The sequence below is a fragment of the Dipodomys merriami genome, unplaced genomic scaffold (genome assembly GCF_024711535.1).
Source record: "Dipodomys merriami isolate MVZ:Mamm:240054 unplaced genomic scaffold, mDipMer1.0.p SCAF_11, whole genome shotgun sequence".
Classification (NCBI taxonomy): domain Eukaryota; kingdom Metazoa; phylum Chordata; class Mammalia; order Rodentia; family Heteromyidae; genus Dipodomys; species Dipodomys merriami.
Genome location: NW_027202382.1, coordinates 20,504,685 through 20,520,963, shown reverse-complemented (window position 1 = coordinate 20,520,963; position 16,279 = coordinate 20,504,685). Strand labels below are relative to the sequence as shown.

Below are 16,279 nucleotides of genomic sequence, written 5' to 3'. Positions count from 1 at the left end.
TATGTATGTATGTATGTATGTATGTATGTATGTATGCACGTATGTATGCATGTATTGGTCCTGGAGCTTCAACTCAAGGCCTGGGCACTCTCCTTGAGCACTTTTGGCTTAAGGCTAGCACTCTATCACTTGACCCACAATTCAACTTCCAGCTTTTTGATGGTTAATTAGTGACAAGAGTCTCATGGACTGTCCTGCTCAGGTTGGTTTTAAGCCATAATAATCAGATTTTAACCTCCTAAGTAGCTAAGATTACAGTCATGAGCCAATTTTACTTGCTTTTAATTAACTGAACTTAGCCACATGAGACTAACAGCTATCTTTTGAACAGTGTGTAAAAGGGAGAGACTGTTAAAGAAACATGTTGTTACAATCATATAAGCTAAGATTATAAATAGATGGTTGGAGTCTTTGGCTTGGGAAGATTATCAATTTGCATATGCCACTGGAAATATCAAATAATGGGCCTTCAGCTTACTAATCAATTTCAAAAACTAATAATTAAAACTGTATACTATGTTCAAGTTGATTCCATCCTGTGGATGCAAGGCTGACTTAATATTCATAAAGCAATGAATATAACACAGTATAATAACATAACCAAGGACAAGAATCACATGACTACATCAAGAGAGGCAGAAAAAGCATTTTACAAAATGCAACCTCTTTTTATGATTTTAAAAAAAGCTCTAGAGAAGTCAAGAATAAAAGGAACCCACTTTAGCATATAACCTACAGCCAACATCATACTAGATTGTGAAACACTGAAATAATTTCCACTCTTTTTCAATGTAGTACTGGAATTCTAAGGCAGAGCAATAAGGTATGAATAATGCATAAAGAGGATCCAAATAGGGAAAAGAGAAGTAAAACTATCCCTATTTGAAGATATTATGATCGCATATTTAAATGATCCTAGAGACTCCATCCTTGAACTCCTAGAGCTGATAAGTAACTTTGGCAAAGTAACAGGCTATAAAATCAACTCACGAAAATCAGTAGCTTTTCTATATACTAACAATGAGCAGATGAGGGAAATCCAATTGCAATAGCCTCAAACAAACCTAACACTCAGGGCTCACATCTGTAATCGTAGTTACTCAGGTGGCTGAGATCTGAGGATTGCAGTTTAAAGCCAGCATGGGCAGGAAAATCTATGAGACTGTTATCTCCAATTAACCACTAATATGTAAGAAGTAGACTTGTGGCTCAAATGGTAGAGCAATAGTCTCAAGTCAATAAAAGCTAAGGGATGGGCTGGGAAGGTGGCTCAGTGGTAGAGCGCTTGCCTTGCATGCATGAGGCCCTGGGTTCAATTCCTCAGCACCACATAAGCAAAAAGAAAAAAGCCGGAAGTGGCACTGTGGCTCAAGTGGTAGAGCGCTAGCCTTGAGCTGAAGAGCTGAGGGACAGCGCCCAGGCCCAGAGTTCAGGTCCCACAACTGGAACCAAACAAACAAACAAACAAAAAAGCTAAGGGATAGTGCCCAGGCCCTGAGTTCAAGCCTTAACACTAGTACGAAACAAACAAACAAACAAATAATAAATAAATAAATAAATAAATAACAAATAAATAATAAAAACCCATCCAAGGAAGGGCAGGATCTCTACAATGTAAACTACCAAACTTGGAAGAAAGAAATGAAAAGATACTAGGAAGTGTTAAGAAATCCATATTCTTGGGTTGGTAGAATTCATATTGTGAAAATGGTACTGCTAAAGGCAATCTACAAATGCAATTCAGTATTCAAAGTGCCAATGTCATTTTTTTATTGACATAGAGAAAACAGTTCAAAAGTTCTTGTGGAACCACAAAGGGCTATCACCAGAGCAACTCTACAGAGCTATAGAGGGGGAAATCAGCCTGGTACTGATACAGAATAGGCTTGAAGACCAATAGACTCAACTAGAAGACCCAGAAATCAACTCATATGCTTATGGCCATCTAATATTTAACAAGGGATCTAAAATATAGGTTGGAAAAAATTGCCTCCTCAATTAATTGTGTTGGATAAACTGTACATCCACAGAAGACAAACCAGATTTCTGTCACCTGTATTAATATAATATATGAATTGGAATAAATAATTTAGCTTTTTGGGTTCCCTTTTCTAATTAATGATGTAAAAATAGTTTTGTAAAAAATATCCATAGAGTTGTTGCAAGGATCAAGAGAAAAAATGACTTTGAAAGGAACTTAAAAAGTGAAAAGGCTTAATTAGGAAAATTAATATTATCCAGTAGCTAGGTTTTAGTAAGTGCTCAATAATTATATGCCATTAGGAAAAAAGTGGGAGAGGCAGGGAGTATGAATTAAAGGAAGAATAAATCCAATAGCCATTTAAAATAATCAGCCATTTTACTTGTGAAATGACTGTAATATAATTATATTTTTTCCTGGAACTAATGATGTACTGTTTGATTTTTAAAAAAAACCTGTTAGTTTTGACTATGCACAATGGAATAAGACCATTTATATTATAACAAATGCAAATCCTACCAGTAAACAGCTTCACTGATATTTTAGTTCATGGTATATCAGGAAAGGACTAAAAGATGGTAAATTCATCTATAATCTTATGATAGTTATTTTCAGTTCTCTTCTGTTTTACACTTATGTTTTAAAATCATCTTATTGGAAATGTAATGTTGTATCTTAATTTTTTGTTCCAAGATGGAATGAAGACACACTTCAGAAGACAGATTACAGATAGTTCAACAAATAGCAGAGGTTGTGGATACATTTTGAGGTTGCTTGTGGACTGTTAATCTTATTTCAAAGTCTTTCAATGAGCAACTTATGAAAATACATCCTACCCTTTTCGAGCCTGAGCACAACCAACCCAATCAGAGGGGTGGGGGCCTGCTGCTCCAGGAATAAAGAGGGAGACAGCATGTCTGATCCGAGTGCTTGCTTGCCAGAGTTTTGGCTGATGGCACTCCTTTCTGCAGAGTAAACTTTGCCTGTGCTGAGTTAAAAACAAATGAGCCTATTGGGCCAACCAACATTTTTACAAATTGCAAATTCCTACTAATTAACGTCAAGTGAGAGAAGTTCCATGAAAACCACACGTTTTTATTACAATGCTCTTTTGCTGTTCAAACCTTGCAATATTTTCAGTGATCGTCAAGTGTCGAGTGTGACTGAGTGCCAATGCATAAAAATTCAGTTTCAATAATGCAAATTTCCTTCTGATTAACACCGGTAAAGTTTGCTCAGTCCCTTAACTCATTCTACTAAGCATTAGGATAATTCATGTGAGGTACATTTGGTAAGGAAAGGCAAAAATGTCGGCTTATTCTTGCCTCTCTATGCAGACACTGCTTTCTGATCATCAAGAACCTCCCTTATCTTGGAACTGAAAATTAAAACACACTCAACCAAAGGAGAGTGTACTTGCTCATGTTGTACTAGATGGATTAAAAGCCTGTTCAGAAGTCACTAAGAAGGCTTCTTAAATCACTCTTCATCATTGTGATCATTAGTCCCACATGACACTTGAAATCCAGAAAGTGTTGCTTTTTCTTCCATTATTATTTTTGTTGTTGTTGTTGTCAATTTAAAGCTCTTAAAGAGAACTTAGTAACATTTTGTAGGGCTGTAGGGATGAGCATTTCTGGTGTCCAGGCAAGAAGTCTTTGGTGTGAATTGTGGGTATTGTGTGTTTTAATCCTGGATTCTTCTCTAATTTTATTTTATTATAAAGGTGCTGTACAGAGGGATTACAGTTACACAAGTAAGGTAATGAGTATATTTCTTGTGGTGCATTGTAACCCCTCCTTTGTTTTTCTCCTACTATCCCTTCCCCTGGATTCTTTTTGCTTCTACTGTTACATTAAGAATAGATAATAGATGGTTCTAGTAAGACTGAGATTTGAAAGAGCAATTTGTAGAAAGGTGATCTGCTGAACTCTGCCTTAAATCCCTACCAAATCTTCATGAAGGCACACTCTGCCTTGTCCAGCTGTAAACAAAGGAGCCTTTGTTTAGCACCTATTGAAGGTGCAACAACTATAAGGTCATTGATCATATGGTCCATTCCCTGTCTTTGTTGGTTGGGGAAGCTGAGACAGCATTTACAGCACAGAATGGTGACTGATCAAGTGATCTCTTCTGTTTGGTTGTTTTATGGCTTGATGTTTAAACTTTGTAAATTTCACTTTGATTTAATTCCTGAATTTACAGTAGTGTGAATGGCAAACATTTAGAATTAAAATAGCAATAAGCATCCTGGGAAATTTCAGAAAAAAAAAAAGAGTCAATAAATTCATGCATTTGACCAGCCCTCCAGAAAAGTTGAGAGACAAAACATCCATCATTCAATCGTGATTTTGATACAGAGACCTGACAATAATATTCTGGCTCTGAGAAAGATTTTTCTGAAACTTATCATCTTGCATTATATTTATCCACGTAACTCTTTACATTGAAAAATTGCAAGCACAGAAGCAGGCATGAGAAGTTGAATTAAAACTCAGGTACAGAACCAAATTAAATATTATAGCTAGATATTTTTCCTAAACAAATTTATCACAAAATATATGATAGAAGATATTGTTCTAAACTACAAATGCATACTATGGTAAGCCCCTGAAATGGAGTATGGGGTAAAAGAGGAAGTTTAAGAAACCCAGTGCATAAAACTTTTTTAAAAACTTCCTTGAGAGGATATAGTAATTCTAGGTCCTCTTAAGGATTGAATAAAGGATCAATATTATAAGCAAAATAAAGATTAAAGGGGGCTGGGAAGGTGGCTCAGTGGTAGAGTGCTTGCCTTGCATACATGAGGCCCTGGGTTTGACTTCTCAGCACTACATAAGCAAAAAGAAAAAAAGCCAGAAGTAGCGCTGTGGCTCAAGTGGTAGAGCACTTGCCTTGAGCTGAAGAGCTGAGGGACAGCACCCAGGCCCAGAGTTCAGGCCCCACAACCGGACCCAAAAAATAAAATAAAATAAAATAAAGATTAAAAATGGCGCATACAAAGTTTCATATAGTTAATTCCCTTTTTGGAAAGGCCTCACCTCTTCCACTTCTCTATGGAACTTTTGTTTTCTTTTGTAGTCTTATTGTAGGATTGTTACACAGGAATTCAATTATGAGATACAGAAAACCCACATTTTGAGAGGTTGAATCAGGAGTCTTTATTAGAAAGTCGGTGACTGTGGGCAGACACGTGTCCCCTGAAAACTTGCAGCCTCCAATGCACTTAATACCATTAGGAACCATAAGGGAATAGTAAAGAAAGAACAGAAAACAATCTCAACAAACCAGATCAACTCTACTGGAGAGATGAAGTGGAATGCCATGGTGACGGGAGGAGAGTCAGGAGACACGAGGCATGGTGCAAGGGTGGCAGGGATGGAGAGGCCTAAATAGAGCTGGGTTGGGGGGCAGGGTCGCAGGGAGCTTGAGAGTTCAGAGTATTGCGCGTTCAGGGTACAGGCCTGGCAGGTCTGGGAACCTATTGTCCAAGTCCCTACTCCTGTTTCTAGGAATTCAGGCTCTATTGTCTGGGATTGGGATAGGGGAGTGGAAGCTTACTTCTAGAGGTTTTGGAAATTCCCCATCATCCACCAAGATCCCAAGATGGAGTCACTTGGACCCAGTATCCATATTTCAATACCGGGGTTTAAACTCAGGACCTTGTATTTGTCAAGCAGGTGCTCTGTCACCGGAACCAGGCCCAAACCTTTAAGTATTAGGTAATTTTTAAAATTTCCCTGGGTTGATATCAGACTGTGATCTTATTATTTATATTATCCACATAGATTAGATAACAGGCATGTGGGACCACAGGAGCTATTTGTTAAGAATGTGGGGGGGGGCGGGGTGGGAGGGAGAGTCTTCTTAACTTTTTACCAAGATTGGTCTGGAACTTTCATCTCCTGAATAGCTGGGATCACAAATGTGAACTGCTTTGCCAGACTGGAACTTTTTCTGTTGGAATAAATAGAACAATATAATTGATAAGATAGTATCCTTTCCTTTGGCTATACTTAGTTTAGTGCCAAACTTAAAGCCTACAAAATGCTATGCTTTTCATTTTTCAAAATTTTTTTCATGTGTCTGTGACTACAGTTCATATGTTCCTCAATCATATTTTGTTTTTTTATTTCACATGTATGTGTTACTGGGATTTGAACTCAGGGCCTGTGTTTACTAGACAGGTGTTGTACCACTTGATTCACTCCTACCACTGGCCTTTTGAGCTTTAGTTCTTTTCAGATACAGTCTTGTACTTTTCGGCTGGGGCTGGTCTTAGACAACAATCCCCTGCCCCGCCTCCCCTCATTTTTGTCTTCTCTGTAACACCATGCCTAGGCCTGGCCTTTATTTCACTTTTATCTGTTGTCTTTAAATAAGTTTCAATCCTTTGTTGAATTACACACACACACACACACACACACACACACACACACACACACACACACACACACACACACACAGAAGAAGGGAGGAGAAAAGGCAAGGAAAGAGGAAGTCATAATAATTTTCCTCATAATGGAGTAGGGTTTGAAATGACCTGTCTAATGTATATTAAAGGTCTCATTACTACAAACAACATAGGCATTTATCAATATTGGAAAGGCATAAAAACAGAAAAAAGAATGTAAAGTTAATGTTCTTTTAAAAGAACAAATGTCTGGGTTTTGGTGGTTCATGGCTGTAGTCTTAGCTACTCAGGAGGCTGAGACCTGAGGATTGCAGTTTGAAGCCAGCCCGGGCAAGAAAGCTTGCCAATTAGCTACTAAAAAAGGAAAAAACTGAAGTGGACCAGTGGCTCAAGTAATAGAGTGCTAGCCTTGAGCAGAAAAGCTCTGGGACAGTGCTCAGGTCCTGAGTTCCAAATCCCAGGATCAGCACACACACACACACACACACACACACACACACACACACACACACACACACACACACACACACACACACACAGAACAAATAATAGGAAACTAGAAACCTAACATAGTAAGTGGGTATTAGATGCTAAATATAAACTACCACTCCCATAATAGTCTACCTGTTGGGTCATCCCTCTCCTGCCCCCTTGTATGGGCAGTAGAAAGCTTTGCTGACTCAAAAGCCCTTTATCCTGTATTACCCACCTGGAATGCTAACAAACACCCTGGTAAATAGCTCACCTGGATGTTTATTATTTCAACTAAAGAATGAAAGCTCAAGTGTCTTTGAATCACTTAACCATAATGTTTTAATGAATAAAACCTGAGAGTAGTAGTAACCTATTAACATGTGAGAAGTGAGCAGGTTATTGAATCCAGTTCTTCATCTGTAAAATGATCTTGAGTACTCTGAGGCTTTTGCTTTGTTTTGTTTCTCTCATGGAATCTTGTACTTTGTACTAATCCCTAAAGTTTAATTCAACTCCATCTGATGCCCTTCACTGGAATTTGAGTCTCCAGCTCACAATCTTCTCTCCCACCACAGGACAGCAAAGTGCCACTTGGTCTTCTCGCCACAGTCCCCATGTTTCAGCTCACCGCCACTCCAGAAAGTGCCCTGGCAGATGAGCCCTTGATCATCCAAGTGACAGGTTTGCCTCCATCCCAAGTGGTGACCCTCAGGGCCTCACTGACTGATGAGAAGGGGAATTTCTTTCAGTCAAGAGCCTTCTACAGGACCTTCTACGAGGCTGGCCAAGTAGACCTGGAGCGAACTCCATATTTGGGAGGTGACTATGTAGGCATCCACCCAATGGGCCTCTTCTGGTCTCTGAAACCTAAGAGGCATTTCAGGAGGTTACTCAAGGAGGATGTAATGAACAGCACCTTTTGGGTTACTTTGGACCTGTATGATTCCATGTGCAGTGCTGGTTCTCAGGCCCAGGGGTAGAACGAAAGCAGAACCGAGAAGGTCGAGTCTGTGGAGCTTGTTTCTCCCTCCAGGGAGTGATATAGAATACATTGTTGATAGAAATAAAAATGTGGGGCTGGGAAGGTGGCTTATTGGTAGAGCACTTGCCTTGCATGCATAAGGCCCTGGGTTCGGTTCCCCAGCACCACATAAGAAAAAATTTAGAAAAAGCCGGAAGTGGCGCTGTGGCTCAAGTGGTAGAGCACTAGCCTTGAACTGAAGAGCTGAGGGACAGCACGCAGGCCCAGGGTTCAGGCCCCCCGACCAGACACCCCCCCCCCAAAAAAAAAAGAAATAAAAATGCATGTTTATGCCCATTTGGATGAAATTAATTTTGCGTTATCAAGAGTTTCGGGACAAAAACTTCTCCTTGGATAGACCCAACAAACAAGGGTCACCTGCCCCTCTCTGCCTTACAGATTATATAATGAAAGGGAGCATACATAATCATTCTTGATCTAGGGCCTTGTCTCAAGAAGAAAGTTAACATGGCCTGGACTGGGGAGAGGTTGTATCTACCCTTGTTGCAAAATGTTTGTCCATTAGACCTGTTATCACCCAAGGTGACTGCAGAAGAGGATAGCTCAGGGCAAAGAGACACATACAGAAACAGGTTTGCATATTGGGGGGGGGTTGTGTGTGTGTGTGTGTGTGTGTGTGTGTGTGTGTGTGTGTGTGTGCTGGTACTTGAGCTCAGGGTCTCTCATTCTTGCTTGGCCTTTTCTTCCAAGGTGGCACTCTACAACTGAGCCACATCTCCACTTCTAGCTTTTTGCTGGTTAATCGGAGATGAGGGTCTCATAGATTTTTCTACTTGAGAGAGCTTTGAACTTGAACCACCAGTACCCAGCACATCCTGCATTGTGTTGCTTGTGAGTCCAAGTGAGGAGTTTCTAAGTGTTTTAGAAAATAAAAGCAGTTTCTAAGTGTTATTGACCTTCTTTAGCCTTTGGATCCCATTTTCTTTTGTTTCTGTTCAGGGGAAGCCCTTTCCCAGGAATCATTGATTTGTTTGGAGGCATGGAGTGGGGGTTTAGGTGAACTTGGGGCCAGTGTTTTAGCTGCCCATGACTTCGCAGTGCTGGCATTAGCCTACTTTGCTTATGAAGACCTTCCTGACCGCCTGCGGGAAATAGATTTGGAATATTTTGAGGACGTTGTCAACTTTCTACTGGCTCATCCCAAGGTATTTAAAGTACTTGTTTTCTCTTGCAACATTACAAGAAGCAAAAATCACAAGGGTCTGCTCCCATTTATCAACCTGTGAAGACTTGTGCATAACACAGCTTGAATTTAAATAAGAATGATCACATATGTCTGGTAGGATTGTTGAGTTGATTAGTAATTAGTATGTACTGGCACATAGAAGGCAATAACCTGGTGCTCATGTGATAATTCTTTTCGAGAGAGAGAGAAAGAGAAAAAAAATCAACCAGGATTCCTTACATTTGAAATGCTTGTCACTTATTTGTAAGTGGCTCTTCAATTCCAGGCACAGATTCAAATAATAAGCTTGACTTCAGTGATTGTCTCTGCCTGGGGAAATGCCGGTATAAATTGCACTAAAAAACCATGAGATTTAACAACAATGCACAAGCTCATTATTGGCAATGAGGCACAGGTCATCCATAATCTAATTCTTTAGTAAAGTTTCAGAGTTCAGAGATGGACCCAAACTTAAAGTAAGTATCTACTAACAGCACCAGAGAAGAGAAAGGAATGTGAAAAGGCAGAGCTGCTTTACTTATTTATTTTTTTGTCAGTCATGGGGATTGAACTCAGGACTTGGGTGCAGTCTCTGAGCTCTTTTGCTCAAGGTGAGTGCTTTACCATCTTGAGCCACATTTCCCCTTCTGGTTTCTGGTGGTTAATTGAGACAAGAGTCTCACCGTCCTGCTTGCAAAGGCTGGCTTAGAACTGCAATCCTCAGATCTCAGCCTCCTGAGCAGCTAGGGTTACAGGCAAGAGCCACCATGCTCACCTTAATTTATTCTTTAAAGACTCATTTAATTACTTAGGTCAGAGGGAGAAAGCCAATTGAAAAAAAAAATTAAAATTGGAGTTAATCAAGTACACGAGCTTTAATTTCCACCTCTGTCCTAGATACTATTGTGGTATTAGGTACGTCTTCCCCTTCCTATGCCTAATTTTTCCCACCAAGAAGACAGTGAGGCACACCTGTACAGCACTTAGCTGTGGCAAACTCTCCCTAAGTCCACGGGCTATCTTTGGCTATCTGGTACTTTCCCTTTCTCTTCTCACACATTCTCAACTCCTCCCAAAAGTTTTGAGTTCTACTCTCAGATCATTTTCAATCTAGGGCATGTCTAGCCTCTCTGCTGTTACTATTTTATTTTTGAATATTTTTTTATTATCTTAAGCAGTACGAAAGAGTAGCCACCCAACAAAGCAGTTTATGAATATGGTGCATCTCGGTCTGTGACACCCCCTTTCAGCATCCTCGCCCACCATTCTCAACTCACCCCTTCCTTCATTTTTCTTAAATGTCAGGTTATAGATTGAATTTGGTTTTGCCATTTAACCAAGCAGTTTATGTATGCGACACATCCTGGTCTGTGTCATCCTTTCAATGTCTTTGACCCACTCCCTCCCTTGTTTTTCTCCACTCTGTGGCAGGTACAGTGAATTCCGGCCTGCATTCTCTCCTCTTCCCCTCTTCATTCTTCTGCCCCTTTCTCCTCCGCCAGCCATTATTTTAGTTCCCCAGCATTACTTATCAACAGCACTGCAACAGTGCATTCATTGAATGCTCTTCCTCCCTGGCTTCCTCCTTTGTTCTTTTTTACTTTCTTTTTTTTTTTCAGGAAGTAATGAAATTTGAACTCAGGACCTGCATTTGTTAGACAAGTGCTCTGAAACTTGTGCTGTCCCTCAGCATTCTTCCCCTTTCTTTTGCTTTCTTCCTTTCTTTTTCTTTCCAGATAAGATCTTGCACTTTTTTTCTTCCTGGGCCAGCCTCTGCCTACATACATACCTCCTATTGATATCTCTCTTGTATTACAGATACATCTTCACCATGCCCAGCTTGCTTATGGATGTATAGACTTGCTAACTTTTTGACCTCCTGATCTCTTGATCTCCACTCCTGAATGTCAGGGATTGCAAATGTAAACCCCCCCCCCCCTACACATACACCTATTCTTCACATGGAGAAGAATAGATTTGGATGACTTCCAAATGTAGACACATACTGGATTTCTTTGAGGATATTTTACAGTATACCTTGACCTACGCAGATCAGTTGAAGCAAACACTTAAGAGGTTGGATTGCTTTTCTCCTATGAAAATAATGACAAAAAAGGAGCTCAGTATATGGTTTCAAGCAAAATAAGCATCCTAGGTCTCTGTGTTTGCGGTTGTTTGTCCTTCCTGTCCCTATTCACCTGTCAGTCTTCTTCCCTCTCCTGTGCATCTTTTAGTCTACTTGAGAATGAAGATTCCTATTACTACTGCCGACCTTTTCCTAGTGGGATGCAGCTGTTTAATGGGGTTCACTCCCAGTACTAGCAGAATTAGACTTTGGAATAATGAAGGGTAATGCATACACAAATCTTCACGGTGGTTAAAAATGTACTAGGTAAATGGGAATTGCACACATAGTATTTCAGGGAACTAAGCTAACATCATTGCATTTGTTGTTTTTGTTTTGTTTTGAGATGAAGAAAAGGACTTGATTCTTTGAAAAGCGTTTCTGATGCCCACTGTTGCAGGTCTCTGATTGCATGTATAGATCTCTTTTTTTTTCTTTTGGTGAAGGTCATATGGTTTGAACTCAGGGACTCCCTTGTAAGGCAAGGTTTCTTACCATTTGTAAGGGTGGCTGAAAGGAGACTCCCACACAACTCAGGAGGAAGAGAGTTTATTAGAAGAGAGAAAAAGAGAAACCAAACTGCTGGCCCTTAGGAATTGGAGGCGAGTGAAGCAATAGAGTTTATGTCCAGAGGAGAGAGATTATATAGGGGAGAGCAAGGAAGAGGTATGGCCCCAGCTGATGAAGAGGTGACCTCAGAGAATGGGAAAGAACCTCAGAGCCTGGGGGTCCACCCCTGCTTCCAGACATGCCAGTTGCCTTGGTTACGGGTGGTGGGTGGGGACTTCTAGTCTGCACAGGGTAGAGAACCAAGGAAAGAGGCCATGTCTCCCAGGTGCGATCTAACACCAGTGAGCCATAATAACAGCCAGAATTCTACTTAGGTAAGTTTTTGTTTTTATTGCTTCATTTGAATCTTCATAACAACCCTGCAGATGTATAGAGAAGGCAAGTAGGTAAAGCTCTCCGTTGGAGAAGCTGATAAACCTGAGGTTAAAAACTCGATCGCGTTTTGTTCTTTGTTTTTAATTACTTTGTTTGTACAGATATGTGTGTGTGTGTACTTACATTCTTTGTAATTTTTATGATTTCTTTGTTTTGGGTTCTGTAATTGTTTGATTCTTCTCATCAGTCCAGGTGACCGGCCTTCAGCACAGCAGCTTCTCAGAGTACAGGCTGTAATGGCTTCCCTCTGTTTTGTGCTTCAGATCCAGAGCACAGGGATTGGAGTGATCTCCGTGAGTAAACGTGCAGAGATCGGGCTGGCATGGCCTGCTACCTGAAGCAGGTGGTGGCTACGATCTGCATCAATGGGCCCAGCGTTGTCTGTGACTTCCCACTCAGGTACCGGGGTCTGCTTGTGGCCCCCTCAGCTCTAGAATGCATACAGGTCCTCAGCTCTAGAACGCATACAGGCCCACATCTCTGGGGCTGTGTGCCTGCGCCACCTTAAAGGAGACCCTCAGAAAGAGCTTGCTTCCAGTGGAAAAGGCCCAAGGATGGATCCTCTATCTTAGGACAGAATGACCAACGCATTGAGCGTAGAGCACATGCACAGCAGGCCTTGGACCAGCTGAAGAGCCCCGGGAAGAGCAAGGGAAGGATGCTGATCTACCCTGGGGCGGGCCATCTCATAGCGCCGCCCTATGCTCCCATGTGCTTTGCCTGCTGGAACCCAGGCTTCTCCTCCGTCTTGCTCTGGGGAGGGGATCCTGTGGCACATGCTACAGCCCAGGAGCACTCCTGGGGAGAGAGTCAGAAATTCTTCAGGCAACACCTCACTGAGACCACAAGCAAACTCTACGCAAAGTTTGTGTGATGAAAGTATGGGGAGAAGAGGAGGAAAGATGTACTCATTACCTTGCTCATGTAACTATAACCCCTCTGTACAATATTTTTCACAATAAACTTATTAAAAATAAAAAATTATTGCATGTTTATAAGGTATAATATAGATATGTAAAACTTTCAGCATGATTATATCAAGCTAATTAGCATCAACCATTTCATATGTTTATTTCATATGTTTATTTTTGGTAATGGGAACATTTTAAATCTATTCCTTTCGTAATGTCGAGATATAAATACATTTCTATTGACAATGGTCGTTGTGCTATCCATAGAATTCCCTAGAGATCTTCTAGTCCCCCTGACACTTTGTAGCTTTGTACTGTGTGGTCAACCTCGCCACACCCTCCACCTCAGTCCCCAGCTTCCCTTCTCTACCAAAGTAATTTGAATATGGACTGGATTTTAAGTCACACTAAATAAGAAATTGATATGATCTTGTTAGGTGTAGAAATAATTTTGTATTTATACTTTTTTTGTTGTTGTTGATTGTGGGGCTTGAACTCTGGGCCTGGGCGCTGTCCCTCAGCTCTTCAGCTCAAGGCAAGCACTCTACCAATAGAGCCACAGCACCACTTCCAATTTTGTATTTATATTTAAAAAGGGGTCTGTTGAGATACATATTGAAATATTTGACAATAACTGGTCTTAATACCTGGGAGTCTTTTAAAATACAGGTATATGCTGGGAAGGTGGCTCAATGGTAGAGTGCTTGCCTTGCATGCATGAAGCCCTGGGTTCGATTCCTCAGCACTCCATAAGCAAAAAGAAAAAAGCCAGAAGTAGTGCTGTGGCTCAAGTACTAGAGCGCTAGCCTTGAGCTGAAGAGCTGAGGGACAGCGCCCAGGCCGAGTTCAGGCCCCACGACTGGACCCCCCACCCCCCAAAAAAGAGAAGAGGAATATGGCAAAAACCATGCCTAGAGTTTAAATAATCAGCAAGATCTCTTACAATATTCTCTGCTTTTATGTGTGCCTGCCCTTTTTCAAAGTGGAAAATTTTAAAAAGCGATATTGCCAGGCATTAGTGGCCAGCAAAAATCCTAAAGTGGAGGTGTAGCTCAAATGGTAGAACACCAGCTTTGAGTGAAAAAGCCAAGCAAGAACACAAGGCCTTGAGGTTAGGCCCCACAATCAGCATGAGAGAAAGAAATAGAAGCAGAAAGACAGAGACAGGGATTGATTCCTGATCACACCTACCATTCTCTTTAAAATTACATTCAAAGCACTATGCATTACATGTTTTGTGCTTGTCCATCTTTTTTTTTTTTGGAGTGAGGTGGGGAGTGGGGGGTGGGGGAGTGGGGAGGGAGGAGATGGGAAGAGATGGGAAGGAGAAACAAAGGAGGAGGCAACAATGCTTGCTAAGAAATGTACTCATTACTTTGCCCATGTAATTGTAACCCCTCTGTACAGTATTTTCACAAAAAAAAAAAAAAAGAAAAAAAGTCAAGAAATGGACCTAAAACCTGAAAAAAAATACTGATGAAAAACAGGGCAAGTAATCCAGCATTGTCTCAGCCTAGCAAGTATGAGGCATTGAGTCAAAACATAAATCTCAGAGGCTTAGAAAACGCCTTTATAAATATAGCTTAAACATTATTTTCATTATTGTCCACCTTTTTTAAAATAAGTTTTTTATTGTGAAAATACTGTACGGAGGGGTTACAGTTATGAGCAAGGTAATGAGTACATTTCTTATCCAGCATTGTTGCCTCCTCCTTTGTTTTCCCCTACCATCCTGTCCCTCCCACCTCTTCAAATACACCCCACTACCCCACCCCCTGCCTAAATTGTAAAGGTTGTTTTTCAACATAGCATCTTGTACATCTCACTGTTGCAATGGGTTCATCTGTATCCCTGTTTAAACAATTTGTTTTTCCTTCCCTTCCTCAAATTATACCAACATCAAATACAGTGAAAGCAGGGGTTACACCGTGGGAGAGGGACATACAAAGCAACCAAAAAAATCAGTAAGGAAGAAAAAAAAAACCACTTGTGTCCCTATCTTGGGATTCATTTCACTTAACATCATCTATCTGACCTATTCTGTTTGTCTCAGACATATACTAGTTATTGCAAATAAGGGAAACCATGGGACCTTTGTCTACCTTTTTCTCCAACTATCAGCCTTTTAAGGGTAGAAAGCTGATCTACATTTGTGCATATTTCCTGTTCTTAGAATAATTGTTAGGCTGGGCACAGGTGGCTCACGCCTGTAATCCTAGCTACTCAGGAAACTGAGATCTTAGGATCACGGTTCAAAGCCAGCCCAGGCAGGAAAGTCTATTCTTATCTGCAATAAACCACTAGAAAACCAGAAGTGGCACTGTGGCTCAAGCAGTAGAGCGCTCACCTTGAGCTAAAGGTCACAGGGACAGCACCCAAGCCCAGAGTTCAAGCCCCACGACCGACCAAAAGACAAAAAACAGAATAATTGTTAGTACATTATAGATGCTCATTATATACTTATGTAGGAATCAGTTAATTAATCCCAGTACATTCTGGCTCAAGAGCCAGGGTGTGAGCAGTTTTGTGTTTATTTGTGTTTATTACGGACTTGTCATGGAAGGATTAGAAATGACTGTAAGTGATACATTAGTTCTATTACACATCGTGAATTGAGCAGGGCAGGAGTGCTATGACAGCTGTGGCATAATCTCCTTATGAACTCTCCATAAAGTTGGAGAGTTCAAGCCCTTCCTGTATGTACCTACAGGATATTCAAACACCTTGGATTCTTGTAATTGCAGTCAATAGGGAGAACAGACAATTTTTTGAAGCTGTGATAACCTCCTACAGTTTTTCACCCCAAATTACCTACTGGTCTTATTCAATAATACCCACTCTCTTTTAAGTACAAGATTATGGCTATTTGCATTCTCTGATTTTAAAAGAGCTATCCACCATCTTTTCTTTCCCCTTTCCCTTTCCCTTCCCTTTCTTTTGCTCCTTTCTTTCCTCCTTCCCTCCCTCTCTTTCTCTTTCTCTTCCTCCTTCCTATATTAGAATTTGAACTCAGGGCTTTATGCCAAGCACTTGTGCCACATTTCCAGTACTTAGTTGTTTTTATCCCCCGGAATGTCTCATGCTAACTGTGTTTTGGCTGCCCTTAATGGACAAACCTATTTCAGCCTTCTAAGCAGCTGGAATTATAGAGCAGAGCCACAGCTTCTGGCTTATCTACAACTCTTCTGTCTATTGAAACCTAATAGGGTGATCTTTAGAACT

At 40.7% G+C, this 16,279-nt stretch overlaps 1 protein-coding gene across 1 annotated transcript; it reads left to right on the top strand.

Moving 5' to 3' along the window:
- Positions 1-7,444: 7,444 nt before the first annotated feature.
- On the top strand, positions 7,445-13,037 carry Baat (bile acid-CoA:amino acid N-acyltransferase). The gene is given in 10 exon segments (XM_070007604.1): positions 7,445-7,814; positions 7,817-7,888; positions 8,417-8,483; positions 8,851-8,896; positions 8,898-9,056; positions 12,410-12,464; positions 12,467-12,591; positions 12,593-12,648; positions 12,650-12,709; positions 12,711-13,037. Coding segments are annotated over 10 exon segments (1,281 nt in total). The 5' UTR covers positions 7,445-7,483; the 3' UTR covers positions 13,021-13,037.
- Positions 13,038-16,279: the final 3,242 nt, after the last annotated feature.